At 45.8% G+C, this 22,258-nt stretch overlaps 1 protein-coding gene across 1 annotated transcript in view; it reads right to left on the bottom strand.

Annotated features, from left to right (window-relative positions):
- Window positions 1–2,714: 2,714 nt before the first annotated feature.
- LOC119170287 (uncharacterized) overlaps window positions 2,715–22,258 on the bottom strand; it is an 86,090-nt gene continuing 66,546 nt past the window's right edge. Inside the window, exons 2-4 of the mRNA XM_037421408.2 lie at window positions 21,514–21,621; window positions 10,536–10,688; window positions 2,715–8,320 (exon numbers count right to left, since the gene is read on the bottom strand). Of these exons, the coding sequence (XP_037277305.2) occupies window positions 8,115–8,320; window positions 10,536–10,688; window positions 21,514–21,583 (429 nt within the window). The 5' untranslated portion in view covers window positions 21,584–21,621 and the 3' untranslated portion in view covers window positions 2,715–8,114. The remainder of the gene's footprint in view (window positions 8,321–10,535; window positions 10,689–21,513; window positions 21,622–22,258) is intronic.

Below are 22,258 nucleotides of genomic sequence, written 5' to 3'. Positions count from 1 at the left end.
TGATGTGGGGTTTAACGTCCCAAAACCACTTTATGATTATGAGAGACGCCGTAGTGGAGGGCTCCGGAAATTTTGACCACCTGGGGTTCTTGAACGTGCACCCAAATCTGAGCACACGGGCCTACGACATTTCCGCCTCCATCGGAAATGCAGCCGCCGCAGCCGGGATTTGAACCCGCGACCTGCGGGTCAGCAGCCGAGTACCTTAGCCACTAGACCACCGCGGCGGGGCAAAGCTGGTTTACAGCTGAATACGAAAAAATGCACCTTCGCAAGCAAGACGATCAAGGTTCTAGGGCACCTGGTCATCAAAGACGTTATTCGACTGGATCCTGAAAAGCTTGCCGCCGTCCTCGAGTTTCCCCGTCCGTTGCGTCAAAAAGACCTGTGCCGTTTTCTCGGCTTGGCATCCTACTTTCGGCGCTTCATACGCAATTTCGCAAGGCTTGCTTCTCCGCTACATCAACTGCATGCTCGCAAGTAACACGGCATTCGTCTGGTCTGAAGACTGGGAAAAGGCTTTCTTGGCATTGAAGCAAGCTCTGAAATCAGACCCGGTACTATGTCACTTCGATCCAGGTGCATCCACAATTCTTCACACTGACGCCAGTGGCCATGGTCTCGGTGCCGTTCTATTGCAGCGTGAAAACACCGCACGCGAATGTGTCATCGCTTACGCCAGTCGTGCTTTGACTGCTGCCGAGAAAAATTACACAGTAACCGAACAAGAGTGCCTCGCTGTTGTGTGGGCGGTACAAAAACTTCGTTCATACCTCCACGGCCGCTACTTCACAGTCGTCACCGACAACAACGCATTGTGCTGGCTTTCGTCGCTAAAGAACTTTTCGGGCCTTCTTGGCCGCTGGGTGCTTCGTTTACAAGAGCACAACTTTGATGTCGTCTACAGGTCTGGTAAGAAGCACCAAGATGCTGATGCTCTCTCTCGCTGCCCTCTACCTAACCGTAATAGCCCACCGTCACCAATTTCCACCGCGACATTACCCATCGCAAGTCTCAGTTGGCTAAGATACGGCCGCCCATCTACCCTTGTGTCGCATCAACGCGTTGGCCCTTACTGCCGCTCCATAATAGCACGCTTAGAAGGCACATCCGCTCCTCCGAACGCCCGACTTCGTCGACAACTGAAACAATTCAAGCTTCACGGTGGTGTTTTGCATCGCTATATTTACCACGTTGAAGGAAGCAAATGGGTCCCCGTTATACCGCGTTGTCTACAACGTCAAGTTCTTGAGACATTCCACGATGATCCTGCTGTTGGGCATCTCGGATATCACAAAACGTACGACAAAATACACAGTCGGTTCACCTGGCCTGGCCTCTCATTCGCCATTGCCAAATATGTTTCTTCGTGTGCCTTAGGTCAACGGTGGAAACTACCCACTACTGCTCCTTCTGGCTTTCTCCGACCTCTTCCTTGTCCCGCTTTGCCATACGAAGTCGTCGGGATAGACTTGTACGGCCTTGTTCCGGTGACCTCCAATGGAAATCGTTGGATTGTGACGGCTGTTGACCACCTCACTCGTTACCGGAAACAGCCTCGCTGCATGCTGGTACAGCCACTGAAGTAGCCAATTTTTTGTCTGCGTGACATATTCTTACGCGATGGAGCTCCACGTGTTCTGCTCAGCGACCGCGGCAAATTCTTTCTTTTCTTTATTGTTGCTGAGGTTCTACGCACCGCCAACACCATACACAAGACGACTTTTACTTATCACTCACAAACGAATGGCTTGACGTAACGCTTTCATCGTACCCTCTCGGACATGATTGCCATGTACGTCAACCTTGACCACACGAACTGGGACGACATTTTGTCATTCGTAACGTTCGCCTACAATACGACTACGCAACGCACCACCGGCTTTTCTCCCTATTTTCTGGTCCATGGCCGCTTTCAAGTGTAACTCTGGACGTCTCCTTCCTTTCGGCCCCTGCTACCTCAGCAGGCCCTTTATCCGCACAATTTTTGTCTCGCCTCGAGCACTGCCGTCGTCTGGCCCGAATCAACAGCGGCATCTCTCAGGAAGCTCGCAAGTCTCAATACGACTCAACTCGCCATGCTGTCACCTTTTTCCCAGGAGACGAAGTTCTTCTCTGGACTTCCGTGCGTGTGCCCGGCTTATGTGAAAAATTCCTCACTCGTTTTATAGGACCTTATATGGTGATTGAACAAAAGTCCCCCGTTAATTACCGTATCTCACCATTTAACGCTCCCTCCGACCACCGTTGCCGTGGGACAGAAATTGTGTACGTTTCTCGACTGAAACTGTATACCTGACGCAATTCCTAATATGGTCTTTCGCTCGGCCAGGAGGCCGCTTCCAGCGTGACGGAGAATTAGTGTGAGCGCAGTCACCGACGCTTCTTTATCAATCAATTGGACGTGTCATCATCATTTGTATAATTTCCTCATCTGTTGATATCATCATCAGTGTGCACCAGCTCGGACTCGTCTCGAATAAAGCTCTCCCGCGTAATATATATATATATATATATATATATATATATATATATATATACATATATATATATATATATATATATATATATATATATATATATATATATATATATATATATATATATATATATATATATATATATATATATATATATATATAGCTTGTTCTCTACTATTATTAGGAGGGAGGAGACGACATAAGGCAGGAAAAAAAGACATCTAAACACAAAAGTACTACATTTCAGTGTGCGCCAATATCCAGGCTTTATTGAAGGAGAACAAAGAACGCAACAGTTGATTGTAACCTTTTTCTAAATCAGGCAGTGGAAGGTATACCTAGACAAGGAGAGCTAATCGCTGATGTACAAGTGAACTTTTTTCTTTTTCTTGGGACGAGTTGGCTGGCATTTACGAAGATTGCAGAGAAACACGAAGGTAACACCGTGAATGTACATAACACGTGTAACAAGCGTACAAACAATTCAATGGGACGCGCGCGTTGATCCGGACATCTGGAGCAGCCTACGACAATAACATAAGTTTTGGGCAGCACGGCAAGGATACATACGCACTCAACGGTACAAACGTATATCACAACACGACAATTGTACTGGACAGCGTTACAATGACAGGTGACGGAATTCTAGTCACAGTGTGTGCTGCTCACAGAAACCAGCTGCAAGTAAAGTACTTCTTTCTTCCCTTCAGATAAAAATAACCGAAACACCTATAAATGAAGGCAGTTTTAGAAAATCTGTTATTTGGGTTCACACGATCAGAACATGTGTCGTTCTGCAGGCTGAAATAGCAACAGCCATCTTCACTGGCACAACACTTTCGCGACGGAATTCGCAGCGTTCATATATTTCGTTCAGTGTTTAGAGTGGCTTAAAGCTGTATGTAAATACTTATTCACATATTTTAGTGACTGCTTTCTGTTACATTATTTATGCCATGCGTAGGGCAGAGTGTGTGCTGGCGGCGTAGGCTGTTGAGCTAGACTACATAGGGCACGTCGCATTATGAGCAGTCGTCGGGGGTGCTAAAAGATTTTCAAAATCTTGCGTTGTAACAGAGTGTGATTTTGGGGCGTCCTCGGATATATAATTAACGCTTTTATTGCAACTGTCTTAAAACCGATGAGCGCCACTGGGGTGCTATTCTGGAACAAAATTTTCAAGATGTGTCAAGGAAGGAAGAAAGGAAGGAAAATAGGAGGAAAAGAACGGCAGGGAGGTTAAGCAGCCTATAGGCAGCCGGTTTGCTACCCTGCGCACGGGAGGGAGATGGGGGTCAAGCATTTCAAACAACTTAACGAAGACAGGGAGAGGGTGCGTGTGTGTCTTACATTTGTAGGTATATTATTTGCAATATGATTGTGCTTGTATTTTTGTTTTTGCCTTAAAGTTAGTCTCGTGGCTTACAATAGCTATAAATATAAACAAAATGACAAAATAAAGACTGAAATTTCTCATTCCCATGGTATGTGGCAGGTGCACACCTCCATTAATCTCACATATGTGTTTCGACCAGTTCGCAGGGTAATTTCTTTGTAACATTAGTTCTTCATTGCAGCCATACTTTGGTAGTAAGCTCTATCTACGTTGTATGTTTTCGACGTTATTACGGCGTGGAAATACTTTACTGCTTCTCGTTGTCTGTCAGGCCGTACCGTGGCCACCATACGTGAAGGATGCGGCGGGACAAGAACGGTCCTTCTAGCGTACTCATAGCTACCTAGCCTAGCAACTCTGAGCGCAACTGTATTTTTTTTTTATGGTAGCGTATAGTGCAGATTAAGTGCGCTGAACAATTCTGGCAGAACATGTACTGTCCTTTTGTGAAGTAATAGCAGACTACCTAGTTGTGGCCAAGATTGATTCTGGTAACTATGAACACTGACGTCCAGACCTATAACTAGGAGGGACAAAAAGTGTACCCTGTCTCTACGAGAAATTACATAAACTTTGGCAACTGCAATGCGAACTTTGGCAAGCAACTACTGGTTCAAAAATGCTGCGCCAGTTATTAAAAAAATATGCGCCGAAGTCATCTGGAAGGTGTATATTCAAGTCTACGGTAAGGGCTTGAGAAAGGTCTGCATGAGATCACAGAGAGCAGGAGTGCTTGTTGTTGGGCTGGTCGGTACTTGACGCTGGGCTATAGGTAACACACGAACAGAAACAGTGCAAGAAACGGGACAAGAAATGTCAAGGCCGCCTTGTCTCACTCGCTGCGCTGTTTTTGATCTCGAAGGACGACACAACGTACATAGGAGTCTCAGTTTTCATGTTGAGTCAGCGTTTCTAGTTCGCGTTTACTTCAGCATGATTTAAGTATCTTGTTTCTGCTTAATAGCTGTACTTAAATGTATTATTGTCGGCGGGAGATCGTGCTTTCAATTATTCCTGGAAAGAAGAAAGTCCGATTTCTCGGCGAGAACGTATTGCAACCTTGGCACAAGCAGACTAATATATGTGACACATCCGAATCGAAAAACCCCCTGCCGTAAGACGAAACCGAATTCCGTACTATAGACACATTTCTCGCATGAGACACGTTGATTCACACTGTCAGTGTTTGCGACGCCGTCGAATCAGATGTACTGACGCAGAGGAATCGACAGCTGGGCTAGTTGGTCACAGTTCTCGAACATCTTGAAAACATCACAAAGATCCTTCAATCTTTTCTTGTCCGTCTCGTTTCTTTTCTTTTCTTTATCTGCGCTGTTTTCAGAATGTTAAAGAGTGCACTGACGATAAGATGTTCTGTCTCTTCATCATTCTCTGTACACTAAGGTCTGTACACGTTTTCCGCATTAGACTTAGATTGCGAAACCCTGTAACCACAACGTAGCGATAAGAGTAGGTGCCGGAAGTCGCTATATACACTGCAGTTTACAGATACATAGGTAAAGTGCTGGCGAACAGATGGCGTTACATTTGTTACACGGACACTGCGTGGTGTGGTACGGATGAAACGACAGTCAATGACACTATGAATTCGCACGACTTACGTGAACCAGCGGGTAAGTTTAGCACGTGTTCTTATATTCCAGAAAGTGTCAGTGTGCAGACGCTGCAGCTGTACAGTACAAGCACTTTCTAGAGAGAACATTGGCGGCAGTTTTTGGCAGCAAAGCACAATAAATGTGTTATTTAGGCGACATAGCATGAACTGTAGAACGATACGATATTCGAGACGACCTATGGCTTGAGGACCAGGTTTTATACGGTATACGACAACGAAATGTGCTAATCACCTCGCGTTCTTTATAACCGTTATTTCGCGCAGCAACAGTCAGCGATATGCACTTCAACGACGTATTTGCACTTAAAACAATCGTGTGGAAGTTGCCAGCTTATGTACTGTTGTCGCCCCTGCTTCGTCGCTGAAGGATCACCTGGCTTTGCTGAAAAATAGTACACACACAAAAAAAAACTGGGAAGCAATACAAGGGAACGCTTAATATTTGGGGGTGGTGGTACAATGACATTGGCTTCGATGAACGAGGAGATAAACTGCAACTATGTTCGCCTGAACAAAAATAAACCTATGCGTTGATATTTTTGTCTTGGAAGGAAATGTTTGCATTTTCGACAATCACTTATGCACAAGCATTGTACACATCAAAACAAAGCAGAGGAACGCAGAGAAATGGAGAAGAAGCAATCAAAGTTCGTCGCCAAATAAGGAACAAAATGTCTAGTCAAGATCAAGGACGACAAGTCTTTAATTGATCAGCCATGCAGCTATACATGCTAACTAATAATAATCGCTTTTGAATTCTACTCGCAAAAAGAACAGCCTCCCCAGCAAAAGTTTCCGAGTCGGGACATTTTCGAACAAGCTATTTTACCACTTTGTCTGGCAACATAGGCTCCAATAAAATATAGCAGTCTGTAGCAACATGCTAAATTAAAAGCGTTATGCGCTGGCGGCGTAAAATTTTCCTTTGCAGTGAAACCCACTTGCCGTGAACTTGCGCTGCCGGGTGCGCTGTCATATCTTGCGTCATGAACGTGTTGTTTGTAAAGTGTAATCATGCAGCTGTAAGCGCACGAAAATGTCTAAATTTTCGGCGGACGTCTTGTTAAATCATAAGGTTCTAAGGAAAGCAAGATACACTGAAGACCTTTCATGTTCTTCTGTGGCTAAATAGCGACATAAAAACTGAGAAGTTGAAGCGAAGCGGCTTCGCAGATAACAGAAAGCGACTTATACATTTGTTACACAGGCAGACTAAACCGCGGTTATGTGTAACCACAGTTCGATTATGTTACATGGTATACGGAGAACCGCGATTACGTCGCTAACCACGGTTGTAGAAAACCGAATTTGGCAAACCTCGGTTCGGCGGTTAACCGAGCAAATGGCAGCGTCCGTGTAGCAAGGTCAAACCGCCTTAACTGGGGACGCTTTTGCGCTGTGTGGCATCGGCGAACCGTTGTTGGTGCTAACAGTGGTTGGTCGAAACGGTGGTTAACTTGCCTGTGTAACAGGGGCATTAAACGCGTACGCAGTGATTAACACTGCACACCTGTAAGCATGGTACTTACCCATTAGTCAAACCGAACACTGAAAGACAACAAAACTGCGAATCCAGCGTTCCACGGGGGGGGGGGGGGGGCACAAATTGAATACCGCTCAGAAAGACAAACATAACCTGTCGTCACAGTATACACGTCACAAAACATGCAGATATTACAGATAATGCGTTGTTTATAACTTAACATTGTTCCTGCAAAACTTGACCCTGAAGCACAATATGAGATACACAAAGCCCCAAGAGCAAAGGAAAAAGCAGAGCTCTTCGCGAACGCCTCTGTAAAGAGTAGCGTTTATCAGCAAGCTTTAATGTTAATTTTGGTATATCATTGGCCTATAGTTTGTCACCAATAACAAATGTAATTTCCTGCCATCAATAGTGAAACCTCGCTGAATTTATTCTATATGCATACATTTTATTTTTGGATTATTTGTTTTCCCCTTCTTCTTCAAGGCAACGTGCCGTAGCAGCAGTAAATTTTCGCATGGCTAATGCGTTCGCGTTTTCGATCGTACGTAATGCGATCCGTCTGCTAAGGTCGACATTAATACGGAGTCCTCTGTTACGGAGTGCCTCATACTTATGTCTCCGCTTTGACTTGTAATATCGCATAATTTATTCATAAAAGAATTGAGCACTACAGACAAAAAACTACCGCGGTAAATTGCAAATAATCACTTTGAGCATGACAGTCGCCCACTAATTTTCATTCCCAACGCGGATGTAACCACGTAGTTCGCAAATTCAGTCATTAGAATCGCGACGTCAATCATGAAACTACTCAGATCAACAGGGCCACGAAATGAGACCATGGTCGTCAAACTCCGCTGTTGCCTTTGCGTACTCTTGGGCTGGTGTAACGCGTAATAAGTGAGGCGTAATCTATTTACAGCAAATCAAGAAACCTCGACGAGTCGATTCGCAGCTTCCACGGAACTGGCACACACGCGCACATACAAAGTCTCGAGCTTCTATTCCCGCCCTCGTGGCTGACTACGAACAGAGAGCGAACCACGTTGTTTCCATTTCTCCGCAAACACGGGCGCCCTCTCTCCTCTGGTCGAGCAAACACCGAGGAAGCGTTCAGGTGGGCATTCTAGAGGCGGCCGCGAGCAACAGAGGCAGCAGCAGAAGCGCGGCCGTTGTCCGATGTTGCCGGGGCGCCGCGTTACAGTAGTCCGAGTCGCAGATGCAGCGCACCGTGGTCCAGGCCCGGCTCGTCTCGGTCAGGCAACCCTTGTGCGGAGGGTTGCTCGGAGCGCAGTTGCGTCGGACGTGCTCGAAGTCACCTGCGCGACCATGGGGATTTCGTTTGTTGTTGCTTCGTATATAGTTGCACGCATACGACAAAGTAGACGCTGCGATAGATACGGCTGCGCTAGTGCGTAGTTAAAAAGTATAACGTTTCGACAGCTCATTTCCCGTATATACATATCACACGAGTAAACGACATACTAAATCTACAATATGAACAAGAAAGACGAAAACCAAAACAAGCGATCAACATATATAGATCAGCTTTACAGTTCGCGTAAAAGTTCTCTAAAACACTGCCATACGAGAAAACAAAGGTTCTTTTCGACACACTCCAAGACAAAACAACAACAACAACAACAAAAAAAACAACAACAGCCACATGCATAACTATTCTTTATGAGTCCTGACTTGTGTCCAATATGACATTCATGTCGACTCTGCTTTGAGTCCAACGACTCCCCAAAGAAAGTATAAGTCTCCAACGGGAATTCGCGTGTCTCTTTAAAGAAAGTCATATACGCGGCAAGTCAGCATTGAACGAAATAAAGGAAAAAGGATAATTTTTCTTAGAGCGTGCTTTCACAAAGTATTTCGAAACTTTAAAAAGTATTTTAATTGCAATAACTAAACTACTGCCTATAAGAAAATTTAATGAGGCTTTAGAAGGGCACGATTGTGTCCGTGTCATTGCAGATGTATAGGCGTGCTAACACTAACACAAGTAGGGAACCAAAAAAAAAAAAGCGATAACACGAACACCGAAAAAGAGCAAGGCGCAAAGCTCATCTAAGCGTGCTTATGTGAAGGCAGCGTCAATCCCTCATTGACACACGCGAGCGCTCGCGAGAGTTAAATGTTTAAGCATGGCAATTTCTTTTCATGCAAGATGATGGAGGGTTGATCGTTTTCCACACGTGCTGCCATTATTAAGGACACTTCATAATTGAAACACACGCCTATTCATTCCTATGTTTCAACAGAGCTATACAGGGTGTCCCACATAACATTAGCCAAGAATTTGAAAATGAAAGACACTTTAGTGGCGAATTCAACCAAACGCGTACTACTCGCACTAGCCTGTAGGTACTCAGGCTATTTATTATTTCTCTCCATACTAATTAATAATTATTATTATTTACCTATTTCTATTTATGGGCTGGAAACGCAAAGTATGAACACTGAGATGTAGAGCACTTTCAGAAACCACCGACAAAATTGTTTCCTGTACGACACGTCTAGCGCTGTTATTTTTTCCCGCGTTGTGAAGAAAGCCTATAGCACCACTATAGCAGTGCACTCGCGGTAAGTCACACGGCTTTTTTTTTTCCACGCTTCGCGGGCTTCTTTTGCAATGTGAAAAAAATAAATAACAGCGCGAGACGTATCGTACAGGAAACAATTTAGTCGGTGGTTGCTGAAAATGCTCTACATGTCAGTGTTCATACTTTGGGTTTCCAGCCCATAATTAAAAATAGGTAATTAAGAATAATTTTTATTGGTATGAGGAGATATAAAAAATAGCCTGGGAATCTACTGGCAAGTGCGAGTAGTATGCGTTTGGTTCGATTCGCCTCTTAAGTACCTTTCACTTTCAAATTCGTGGCTCAAGTTACGTGGGACACCCTGTATACATTACTTCGGTTTCCTTCACAATTCTTGATGATTTAACTCGCGACGCTGCCGTCATATATAGCATAACATAATTAAACTGCACTATATTCTAAATATAGCATATCTCTTCGCGCACCTCGAATCGGTGCACGCCCAGTTATACTATACTCCGGCTATTTATTGTCACTTAGTAAATGCGCGAAAGAAAGTAATGAAAAAAAGTAAATGAAAAATCTGGCCACAAAATGTGCCCCACAGAGCAACAGAGCAACGTAAAGAGCATAACGCAATGCAAGCAGTCTTTGCTGAGCTCTGTGTCTTGTACATTAGTCCAAAAAATGATGGAGCACACCACAGACACGGGTGCATATATAGACGAAAACATTTTGAACGCTCTGTGATGAACTGAACAATAAATTTTGTACATAAATACGCAGAACGAAAGGTCATAATAATAACACAAGACTTGACTTTCTGAGAACATAACAAGCATAGACTTACGTTAGTCGACTCCCTTTGACCTTTTTCAGAACACGGGGCAAGGTGAAAATACAATTGAGACTAACCGAAAACGAGAGCATTCTGCGATGCTTCACGCCCACATATCGCGCGGGTTGTCGTTTCTGACATTCTCACCGTTCAGGTCGTTCTGAGAGAAGAACTCGCATCCCTGGGGACATTCGTGGGCGAAGTTCTTTTCCGGATTGAAGTTCGCGTGTGTGCAGAAGTCTGTCCGGTTTGCCTGGTTCCTGGGGGACCAACTGCATATGTAGCACTGGACGGCGTCACCTACGCAGATGGAGAAGCGAGATTATGGATGAGGCAGAATGCTCAGTATAAAGAAAAAGACATATTTCTCTCTTTTAACATGCTCGCGGATATCACCACTTCGTTACACTGCACTGCTTAGCCACAGGCGTTACACATTCACGCGCGTCAACATTATACTTCGGCGTTACAAAAGATGCATAAATGCGTGTCACATATAAGAGGGTCATAGCATCCACGTCTTCGTCGACAGTTATCTTTCTTTTTCCAGCTTGTCGTTCTTAGCGGGCACATAGATGGTCATATAAGGAATATTAATCAGGGTACATAAATTATTTTTATCAATGACTCGCTTTTTATTTGTTATAAACAGCCTAATTAAACCAACTTCCCGTGAGGCCAACTCGCAAAGGAGAGTCTTCCTCACTGACCGCATTGGCTTCGAGCGGCGCTGGCTAACACTCCCAGGCAGCATCAGATAAAGTGCACAAGAAGACGACCGCAGCTGTGTAGATAAATCGACAGAGCCCTGGACGCGTTATTCGAAGGTTGTAGGATGCGTCTCGACAATTGTATAGAAACGATACTAGTAAGCACGACCATGCTACCACGGACATGTTGCCATTTCTTCCAATATTTATTTCTTTACATTTATATCATAATCACTACAATACACTTCAAAGGCAATGAATTATGCCCCCTACACCTTCTTTGGCTTCGTTGTTAACATTAATCGATTGTGTATAACAGTTCAAATGACTTTCGTGAGACGTTACCCTAAACTTTTCTTAAAGCACCTGTGCCGAAACAGCAAGTAAGGAAAGTAACACGGACAATAATAAGAACGGAGGCGGGTTACAGGGGGCAAACAAGCTTCCTTATTTTCAGGACGCATACGCGTACACCACGTAGCCCAAACACCTGCAACTATCGATCATTCTTCGTCTTTAGTATGACGTCATTTGCGAGGCTTTAGCGCGTACTATCTCACTCACCCGCCGCCTTGCCTTTTACAGAGTACCTGCTTCGCGAACGCGTCCAGACAGCGTGAAAGTGAAAGTGGCTTAGGAAGTAGGAGGGAGAGGACTTCATTCAAGGCCGCACACAGCGTTGCGTCATCGAAGAGGGCACCTGTTTTCTGTCACGCGAATCGACGGCCCCGGGCGGCCCTGCCGAGTCCGCCGCCGAGGGAGACCGCACGCTGGGAAACCATTCGACGTGGGTGTGCCCGCGCTGAATATTGCCTTCGCGTGGCCCGGCGTGCGAGGTGGGAAACGCCCATTCCGGGGCCCGAAACTGGGCCTCGCAGGCTGTCTTTTTGCGACCGTGCCCGTTTCGTGCGCTATTAAAGAATTAACGCGATGTCACGGCAGCTGTGCGCTAATGGGGAGTTGCTGAAGAATTCGCGGGCAACAGCAGTTAGCGATGGCAGCACTTTGCTATATAACGAAACCACCTTCAAGCTTCGATACAGATCAAGGACGTGTAGTGACGCAGTACGCCAGAAACTAGGATTTTATACGCCTACTCTAGACGAAAACTTCAGGAGAGTGACACCACAGAGTTGATTTTAAAGACTGTACAAACAAGAAAAGAAATTGTTGCCACGCTTCAAAAGTATTGAAGGCGAAGGATAGCACTAGATGGTGTAGTATAGTATGTATGGAAAACTTTACTTAGGTTCGTCGGGGCGTGAACTAGCACGTAGCGGCCCGCTCCCACGTAAAACTAAGAGAACTGAAGTAATGTTATACAATTCAAAGTCGCAAATCTAGTAGGCTGATGGCTAAGGCAGCTAAAGTCAAACACAGTGAAAATAAATAACAAATGGCGTTTGTTTCCTCTCCGGACTGAAAATTTGAGTTTTCTTGACCTACGCTGGGGCCCATTGATCGCTGCTGAGTTTCACAGGCAGTTTCAGGGTTAGCAAATGCCTATTGTGCGTTTTAGGAGCGAAGCTCCTTATGCCGTGGGTCGTGCGTCCGCGATGTATGTAGTAGTAGTAATAGTAGTTGTAGGTAGCCACCTCCATGGCCGGACTAGAGTAGCAGCACGCGCGCACTCTTTTGAATTGAGGAGGAAACCCGCACACGTTAATCATATATAAAAAAGATAGTTGTTTCTGATGAAATAGCCTACAGAGAGGAGTATCGGTGACCTAATCTGTAATAAAATTTGCGTAGAATTTGATGCTTACTAAAAAAAGCTAGTAACAGAAGGACGCACTTTGAGCACTATCTGCCCAGAAAAGGTTCGCTAGTTAAACTCGCTGGGCGTAACCTCCTTGGTGTTCGCATGGTTTAGCGAGAGTTGGGCCGCAGTGCCATTAACTAGCGGCGGTGAAAGATGGGAAATAGACACGAAGCGCAGGCCGTGAGAGAGTGCGCGCGTGCCGCTCCTCTAGTCCGGCCGTGCCCTCTCGTTTAGTCCTTGGAATGCTCGCTGGATGGCGGTACTTCTATGTGATGAATATATGATGAAAAGATGCGAGATGGCGGTACTTGGAGTGTTCACTAGATGGACGGATGGATGGACGGATAGACAGACAGATGCACGGACGGACAGATGCACGGATGGACTTATGCACAGACGTACGCATGGACGGACGGACGGACGAACGCAGGGACGGACGCATGGATGGGCGGATGGGCGCGCATGGACGCACGGACTAAAGGTTGCACGGACAGACGGACGCACGGACGGATGCATGGACGGACGCACGGACTGATGCTTCGCCCCACTTATCATCATGCACTTCGTGGATATGCTGCGATTTTTTTTTTTCATGTTTCTCGTTCTTACTTCTGCTAAGGAGTATCAGGAGCTGCGCTTTTCGAAGGCACCCCAGATAATCATTAACTACCGTGCTCTACGCTTGGCTTCCCCGCTTAGATGTGTACATTGCTAGGAAGAGGCTTCTCAGGCCGCGCGCAACCAGTTCGTGAATTGCCTCGTATTTATGCCCGTCGTGTGTCATTGCTGAAATGCCTATGATACTCCTACCGCTTCATTAATGAGTGATTGTTTGACAATTGACTAAGCTACGTCTGCAGTTTTGACACTAGGGGAGGCCAGTGACGGGCCGAAAATGGAGAACGGAGGGGTGGCTTGTGGAACACGTCGGCTTCGTGTTCTGCTAGCCACACACTCTGGGGACGTGAAAATAACGAGCAAATAAACTCCTCCCCCACAAAATAAATAGCGTCCATTCACTCCGTCCCAACCTCCACTTCCCTCCCAAGAGTGTCGAAGAGGTGTCCAATCCAAAGCTAGACGATGATCCAGGCTAGGTGACCCGAGCTACTCCCCCCGCCCCCGCCCCGTCAGTAAAATGCCCTGGTACCACCCTTGGCGAAGTGCACATCGCACTCTTAGAAATGCCAGTTTGAACAGGATAGAGCAAACTGTCGTTCACGTTATGCCGCTCTCGCTCACCGAGTGAATCGGTCGAGCCCCGTTCTCCCGCCTTGTATGACAAAGCTTGTTCTGTGCTGAAATAGAGGGCCACCTCACAGGCTGTTTGCCCCGGAGCAGATTCGTTTGTCTTTGAGATTGCTTTCCCACGCTGCGGGCGTTTTACGCCCGACCTTTATAGCACCGACAGCGTTCGTCGTCGTATTAGGTGGGATGCGCTGGTTTATTACTTTGTTCAGTGTGCCGTGCGGCCGTTCCTGCCGAACTATGTCCACACCTAAAGCAAATAACTCAGCCGATTCCATAAGACTCGTTTTTCATTGTTTTCCGTTCATGCAGAAAGGAGCCAGAAGTTTCTCAAAACGTCAGTAATTATCTATGCGTCCTTTCTGTCTCAAATCTATTTACCCGTATGAAAAGACAGCGGGTTACGGCTAACGCCCTTTCGCTGTTTTTCGAAACACGCCCTCTCTTTCGCAGAGTACGTTTCCTTGGGCTAAGAAACGCCAGCAACGACGCAACCACGACCACTTGGTTGCGCTCAGCCGTGAACCGACGTTAAGATGCTCATCGATCAGCAGCTCTTTTACGGCGTTCAAGGAAAAAAAAAAAGAAAAAGAAAACATCAGTGTCCCGTTTCGCGGCTATTACTCAGTGACCACGTAAAATGCTATGCAAGCGACAGCCGGTTGTAGCACCCTATATGCATATACAGATGCAATTCTAGCAGCGCCGGTACGTCGTTCGAAAGGTTTTGAAAGCCTTGCGGACGGGGCCACGTGGTGTGGATGAGTGGGCTTGAAAATAGAAACGTCGTAGAGCACGGGGGGTTTGGGTAGAGAAGGAGGGAGGGGGGCTGTAGGCCTGGGCGTGAGTGTTGAGACTGGTGCCTTGGGCTCTCACGAGGGACACGTTTTTAACGTGGTGCGGTGACAGATTGCTCCCGGTTCTGCTGTGCGCCACTAGCCCTATTTTCCCGAAGCCCAGTTTCCCTTCTTTTTTTTTTCTCCTCGTCTACACTTTTTTTTACTCGTGGTTTTGTCTTTTTTTGTATCTCGTTCTTTCGGTCAAAAGCAGTGGTCGTGGACCTCATCCCGGACGCTATGCCCTGCGGCGCTAAGCTACCACAATACCCACGAATAATAAAAATAAAAAGAGAGAATAAAATCAAATAGCGTAAAGAAGGGAGGGATTTTCGACAGACAGTTTTCATCTCCATCCTGTTTTTGTTTCTTTTGTCTCTTTAAGTGGTGCGTATGGCGCCTTTACTCCTGCGGGGCGCCTCTGCTAAAGCCCTCTTGATCTCGGGGCTCGCACCACGGTTCTATAGGAGGCGCGCACACGTCTCCATGCCGGAACAATTTAAGGAACGCACCGCCCCGAGCAAGGTCCTCGCTCTTGATCTTTCTCCTATCCTCCCTCCCTCGCTCTCTCCACCTTCTTACTGTCTTTTATTCCCTCCTGTGTCGCTCAGAACCGTGCAGCAGAGTTTGGAGGGTACAGGAGGCTGCGTCAGCTTTGGCCGTCCAATCAGCGAGAACAGTTGCGACGGCTCAAACAAGAAGCGAAGGTGCTTTCTCATTCAAAAATTCACCAGTTTAACGAACAAACTTATGTAATCTCTGCGCTGTAAGTTACACAAGGGAACTTCATAATTGCATTTACCTGGCCCTACCTCGCACTCTCAATATATCACCCTTGAACATGCGGGCGCAGTTATAGACTCTTATTTCACGATTCTTACTGCACCACCTACGCGCATGCAGCAACTAGCAGTAAATGACGTCGCGAACATGTCTTACGACGAAACATAGCTTCAACCAATCATAGAGCCACTCGGCTGAACATGTTCTCTCTTCTGCAGTGATGACTCACTCATAAGCTAGCTTTAGTGACGCTCCTAGCCAGCCGCGGCGACGGAAGATGTAACGGCAAGGCGAACAGCTCACCTCGAGAGCGTCACCCTGAAAGGAACGGCATGTATGCGTTCCCTACAACTACCGAAGTGCTGCGTGGTTTTAGCCCCCTTACAGAGTTCGTACGCCCGCCTCACGCCTCATGCTGCGGCAAGGCACAGTCGTGCGCGGCAAGCTGCAGCCTGTGTAAACACGGAGGAGAGCACTTGGCAATCTAGAAGACGCATCCGACGTGCTATCGCGCACCTTCACTTTGTAGTTGTTCTTCTCAGCATCTATACGACTCGGAGAAGAGATGCGCCTGAACGCGTTTCGTCGCTCTTTAAAGCAATAAGGCGCGGCGATGTCTTTATCCGTAAAAAGAACGCCTTAAAGTTTTTTTTTTTAACTTTCTGCCGGGTGAGATTCGCGGAACCCCTTTAGGAAGGGAGTTTGGAGTTTGTGGATTGTTTATAGGATTGACGACGAACGACTTTGCCTTCGTGCAGGCTTGAGCTTCTGTCGGTTCAATGAAATATTCGGGATCAGTTTACGACATTTTTTTATATTTCAAAACAAAAAACTATTTCGAATGTCTTTTTCTCTTATTTTTTCTGCGCCCTAAGAAAAAAAAAGTGTCCTTTCGCTCTTTTTTGCTACGCACGGGACTCACACTCTTGAGAGAAACTCATGGACTACCTAAGGACAGTCCTGGGAAGCACGAAATTCCTTTATGTTAGCGTGTCTCCCTAAATATAGGCGTGCACCAGATTTTTCTTCAGATGGGGGGCGGGAAGGTGTAGAAGAAAGTTCGTCACCGCCTCCCCTCTCCTATCAAGTCAATGTATGGGGCAGACTTTGCGCCCTCGTCTCAGGTGACTAAGAAAGAAAATCCGCCCTCTTGCTTCCCCCACCCCCCTTTTGTGCGCATGCTTGTGTTCCTACAGATACGGTTCTCCAATACAGAGTTAGCGTGTTTCCATAAAAAAGATTTACAAATGTAAAAGTCACACGCAGACCAAAAGTGCCAAATGACTTTTTTTTTTTACTTAGAGTGTATTGCAGCCCGTGAATATACAAATGCATCGTTAGTTCAAGTTTTCTAGATGTTATTCGATAAAAAGTGCGCGCGCTCGCGCCAAGGACAAGTCTTCTTGCTCATGTTCTTTGAGTGCCTTGATGATGATAACAAGGGTGGCGCCCTTTAAGGGCCCGGGTTGTAGTATGCTTTAGTCGCTTGGCGTAACGCAGGTAAAATAACGTATAAAAATAGCAAGTTAGAAATGGAATAGACGCATAAAATTAGGGATAGGTAGAAATATATAAAAAAAGCTAGAGGAAGAAAAACTGGCAAATAGAAAAAAAGCAATAAATAGAGAAAAATAAAACCGAAGAGGAAGAAGGATGGCTGCCATGTTCAGCACTTCGTCAGGCTTAACGCCACTAGTTCGAAGATGGCATTTTTTTATTATTTCTTGTCTTCTGCGGAAGCGTGGGATCAGTCGTCGCATACGTAATGCTGCATGAAATATGACGCTTCACGTAGGCGGTGGACGGTTGAATAATACAGAAACGCGTCGTGCTCGGAAATTTGAAACGAGAAAAATTGTTAGCTGTTCGTGCTACATGAAACTGGATTTCGACGTCAGCGCGCATTGGCAGTTGTGCACACGAGGCCGCGGAGGTAGTAACAATAAATTGGGCGTGCTTTATTTAATGATTCAGGTCGAAAACGCCGCTCGAATCGAAGGACAAGATAAACAAAGGAGCGTGATATGCACCTTGACTCCTTTTCGATTTGTACTCCATTTTAAACACATTTTTAAAGACAAAATTACGAACAGGACCAGCGTGAGCTCCATTAAGTATTATATGGGCCAGTCTTTCGATGGTGTTTAATGTTAGCATGGCTCAAGCTCTAATACCCTTTGATTGGATGTGTTTTCATAGACGGGGTGAACCCAGTACGGTCTGTTTACCCAAATGACAAGCACAAACTATACGCGCCCAAGTTTATGGACTCAACTAATTAGCCTCGCGATGATAAGGCACGCGATTAATTAACCTCATATTTGTTCGCGCTCATGCGCGTTGCTAGCTTCATTAGCCTCGCATCTTCAAAGTGTTCGAGAGAGTTTGAGGGTTTGTCGAACGTGAAACGCTGCGGTGGTCTTGGGGGCTGCCGGGCGCCAAGCAGTTCATTTTCTTCATAGTGTCTCTTTTATATTTCACGTGCTTCAGAGCGAGACGTTCTTTAATCAAGGCTTCACCGTCGCGCCAGACCGTCCCGACCTGAGAGCGAAAAAAAAAACAACAGAAGAAAAGAGCAAATAAGTTGCACAGAAGGCGGCGAATTAATTTGTTTGCGGGAGCTGTACGCGACGGCTATCTGTGTAGTGAAGACGTCACTGGCTTGTGCCACCTTCTGGTCACTTCTTTGAAATTTTACGATTTGCATTTGTTAGTACGAGAAAAACCAAAACCTGAGTTCGAGACTAAGCGTGAAAGGAAGCTTTTTTTTATATCGCGTTAAGTGGAGTGCTGCTGCTGCTGCTACTACTACTACTACTACTACTACTACTACTACTACTACTACTACTACTACTACTACTGCTGCTGCTTTGTTACTAGTACTACTACTACCGCCACCACTACTACAAATAATAATAATAAAATCGCTGGCAGAAACGATGCAGTTGGTTTGATTATACATGCGACACGTATTATAGCCACGTAAACGAAGCAGTAAAGGAACAAACGAACAAGCCACTGAACGACAATTGATTTAAACATCTCCAAATGCGTTAATCGTGCGTGGACGTCTTTTGCTGGACCACGGTAATCGACATGCGTAAAACTGCGCACCAGTAAGTAAATATACCACACGTACAGGAAGCCCCTGCCGTCAATATTTTCCGCTTCTTCTCCTCTCGTCAGCTCGAGTTCGTTAGAATTCGTGCGGAGGCTCGTACGGCGTTATTGAAACCACTTCGTGTCGCTTTCGCAGCGCCGTATCGAGCAGCGCTCTTTTCGAGAGAAAAAAAGAATAATAATCATAAAAAAAGGTCTCGTCCTCTGTCGCTCGGCCTAGTCGCACTTCGCCGTGCTTTCGCACTACCCGGTCTGCATAAAAAGAGCATTCCCGGTGCCATCAATAACCCGGACGACGCGAACGGTGGTGGAGGGCTTCTTCCTTCGGCGCCCTATGCGGCGTCCCGCAGACGATCCCATATCTAAAGCCCGCTTCTTTTTTCCCCATTCCTCGTTCCCTAAACGAAAGCTCAGCGGGGTGGCGCGGGATCGCTTTTGTCGCGCACACGCCACCGTCACCACCGCGCACAGCCCTTATTTCCCGACAGTGAAGAGTTGTCGGGACGACTTTTTAGGGGACCTGTACCCTGCGGGCGACCCAGCCCCCCGTGAAGAGGCCATCTATATCCCTACGTCTTGCCGAGAGCTCTCAAAGTGTCCCGGCCACAGGTACTTCTGATTTATAGGGAGACAACACTTTGCGCGAGTGCTCCGTTGAACGTCGCTAATTCCACGCAGCGATAACGGTGCGCCGATGGGCCTGTGAAGGCTTACGCTGCGTTGCGTGTAGGACAAGAGAGCCTTTCTGTGAATTATAGTGTCGTGGCGAGGACTCCTTTCATTGATACGCGCTCAGAGAACGTCCTCAAAGATACGATCGGACAGTTATTCATTTTTGAGGTTCAGAGCAAATCGCGGCTGCCGCAAAGACAGGCGCAAATGCGTTGAATGAATGAATGAATGAATGAATGAATGAATGAATGAATGAATTAATGAATCTCTCAACAGGGGCGCGTTATCATTTGGTATATAAAGTCTGCATTGACCGATTGAACTAGGCAGCTTACTTTTTAGAGTATTCTGCAGTTAAATGTTTAGGTGCTTCTGTGTGTAACACTGTCGTGCTTGCCTATATGTGAGATCTTTATGAAAGTAGAGTGACATAGGAATGCATTATATCGCTCATAAGGGTTGATATTTTATTTTATTGTTCTCGTTCTTTATAAATCTATAGACTGCGGGACAGGCGAGATTAGGAAAAAAAAACACGATGCGAATATGTACAGTTAGACCTTTCAGGAACCACCTGGACAAATACTAAAGACCATTCACTATTTGCTATGATTTATTATGATCCACGTGAGGAGCCCTCGACTTTCCAAGCGTTTAGGTGTTGTCATTGTGACATAATGAAAGGTATCATTTTGTGCCGGTCTTTCATGTTCTTTCATTCTAATTTTTTAAATGAATGTCAGATGCACTACTTTCCCATGTGAGCTTTTATAAGAACCATGCGAAGCTTTGGAGGTTTCGATAAAAATCATGTAATTCAATGACTTTATAATGCTACAGTAAATACTTTATATAAGAAAATTTTTGAAGGCGGAAGTCATAAATTAACCACAGCGAAATAAACAGTGTTTGGCACACAGAAGCAGTGCGTTTGCTTCGTTTGATCCATTCCGTACAACATGCTTTGTGTGTCTCTCGATGAAATAACATTCTTTACTCTACTTCTCTTCTCACAATGCAACGCAATCATTTCACTTTCTTCCATCGTAAATGATCTGAAAATTTTTCAAAGAAATATATGAACAGGAGCACAATTCTGTTGCAAATAACGGAGGCGAAGTTTGCAGTACTTCAACTTCCCGTATCACGAGACTGATCTCCGTAGCATTCGCTTCACTGCACGGAATTAAACGCGCAATATGCTATTGCCTATAAGTCCGTCTCATCCTGTGCCTCCCCTTCTTTCGCTTACCCTATTGGTTCAGTTTTTCATTTTTTAGAGCAGTAAAAATTTCGCTCCCCAAGAACAGTAAATTTGGTAGTATGCGTCAGAGATCAAAGCCTTTTTTTTTTGAAAGTTCATTTTCTCTCTTTTTCACTGAGTGTTCAGGTTGAAATAAATGGTCCCACTGGTCGGGTTTGACATTATGAACTTCGCAGTTGGTTTAAAGAGCAAAAAAAAAAGGCAAAAACTCACGTGGCGTGCGCAAACGAAAAATATGCAGCCGACGTAAAAGCGTAACTTACTGGGGAGCTCCCTGGCTTTTGGAGGCTGCCCATGCGAGGCGGCGATAAATTTCTCGTCTGGTGATGTTTACAGGCCACCGTACAAACTAAGTCGTGTCAGAGTTCACCGCAAGCATTATTTGCAGCTCCTACAACATTTACGTCTCGACATGCACCTCACACTTCAAGGCCTGGACTGGGCTAAGGTCATCTCAGACATCTCAATACATCGCTGAAACACACGTACATCTGCTCTCACACTTAGCCTTGGAGAGTACCATAAGTGTCGGCAATTTTTCTTTTGTCATGTTTCAGTCACAATCGTTCTGGATTTTTTGCCTGAAATTGTGTTCACATAATATTATGACTCCCATTGATGAGATTAACGTTGCTTCTTGCGCAAATCGCTGACCTTTTCTGAGGCTAAACTACTACAGCTTCGCACTCACCACCTCTGAATGACTCATCCGCCGGAAACGATAGCTCACCTGTTGTGAAGAGGAGGAAGAAGAGCGACGAGGCGAAAAGCGCCGTCGCCAACGTTGACGTTTGCGTCATCCTCGGGCTTCCACTGGCTCAGCCTCTTGCCTTAATGCCTAAAAAAAAGAAAATAGGAAGGATGAAAACAATGTAATTGGTAGATTAAATTGTGCAATTACACGTGACAAAATCAAGATTTAATTTTTGAGCGAAGTAGTGGCAGACAGTGGGCTAATTATGCCAACCTTTGGTTTAACTAACGCGCACTTAAATAAAGGTGCACAGGCCCTTTCGTACCCCCCCCCCCCCTCCTGTTATTATGCGACAGCAGTGACCAGAAATTGACTTAATGCATATCAAGTTTGCGCCATAATAAACGTCAAACGAGACAAAAGACACACACACACACACACACACACACACACACACACACACACACACACACACACACACACACACACACACACACACACACACACACACACACACATCGCACAGCGTCAGCAGGGACGCGAACCCACGCCCTCACGCTCAGGCGCCGTGCAGTGGCAACTAAGACACCCCGTAGGTGGCATTACATAGGCACCAACATAGCCTTATCGGGCTGGCAGTACGGAAAGAAGCAGTAATTGGATTAATAGCTAAATATGCCCCAATAGGATCAAACGCAAACTTAAAGAAGATGTTGGGCGGTCGGTGCCATTTTTTTTGTCAGGCCGTCTTTCGACGCTCAGGACACGAGTGCTTTACGCA

The sequence above is a fragment of the Rhipicephalus microplus genome, chromosome 2 (genome assembly GCF_043290135.1).
Source record: "Rhipicephalus microplus isolate Deutch F79 chromosome 2, USDA_Rmic, whole genome shotgun sequence".
In the NCBI taxonomy this organism is placed as follows: domain Eukaryota; kingdom Metazoa; phylum Arthropoda; class Arachnida; order Ixodida; family Ixodidae; genus Rhipicephalus; species Rhipicephalus microplus.
This window is presented reverse-complemented; position numbering and strand designations above follow the sequence as displayed.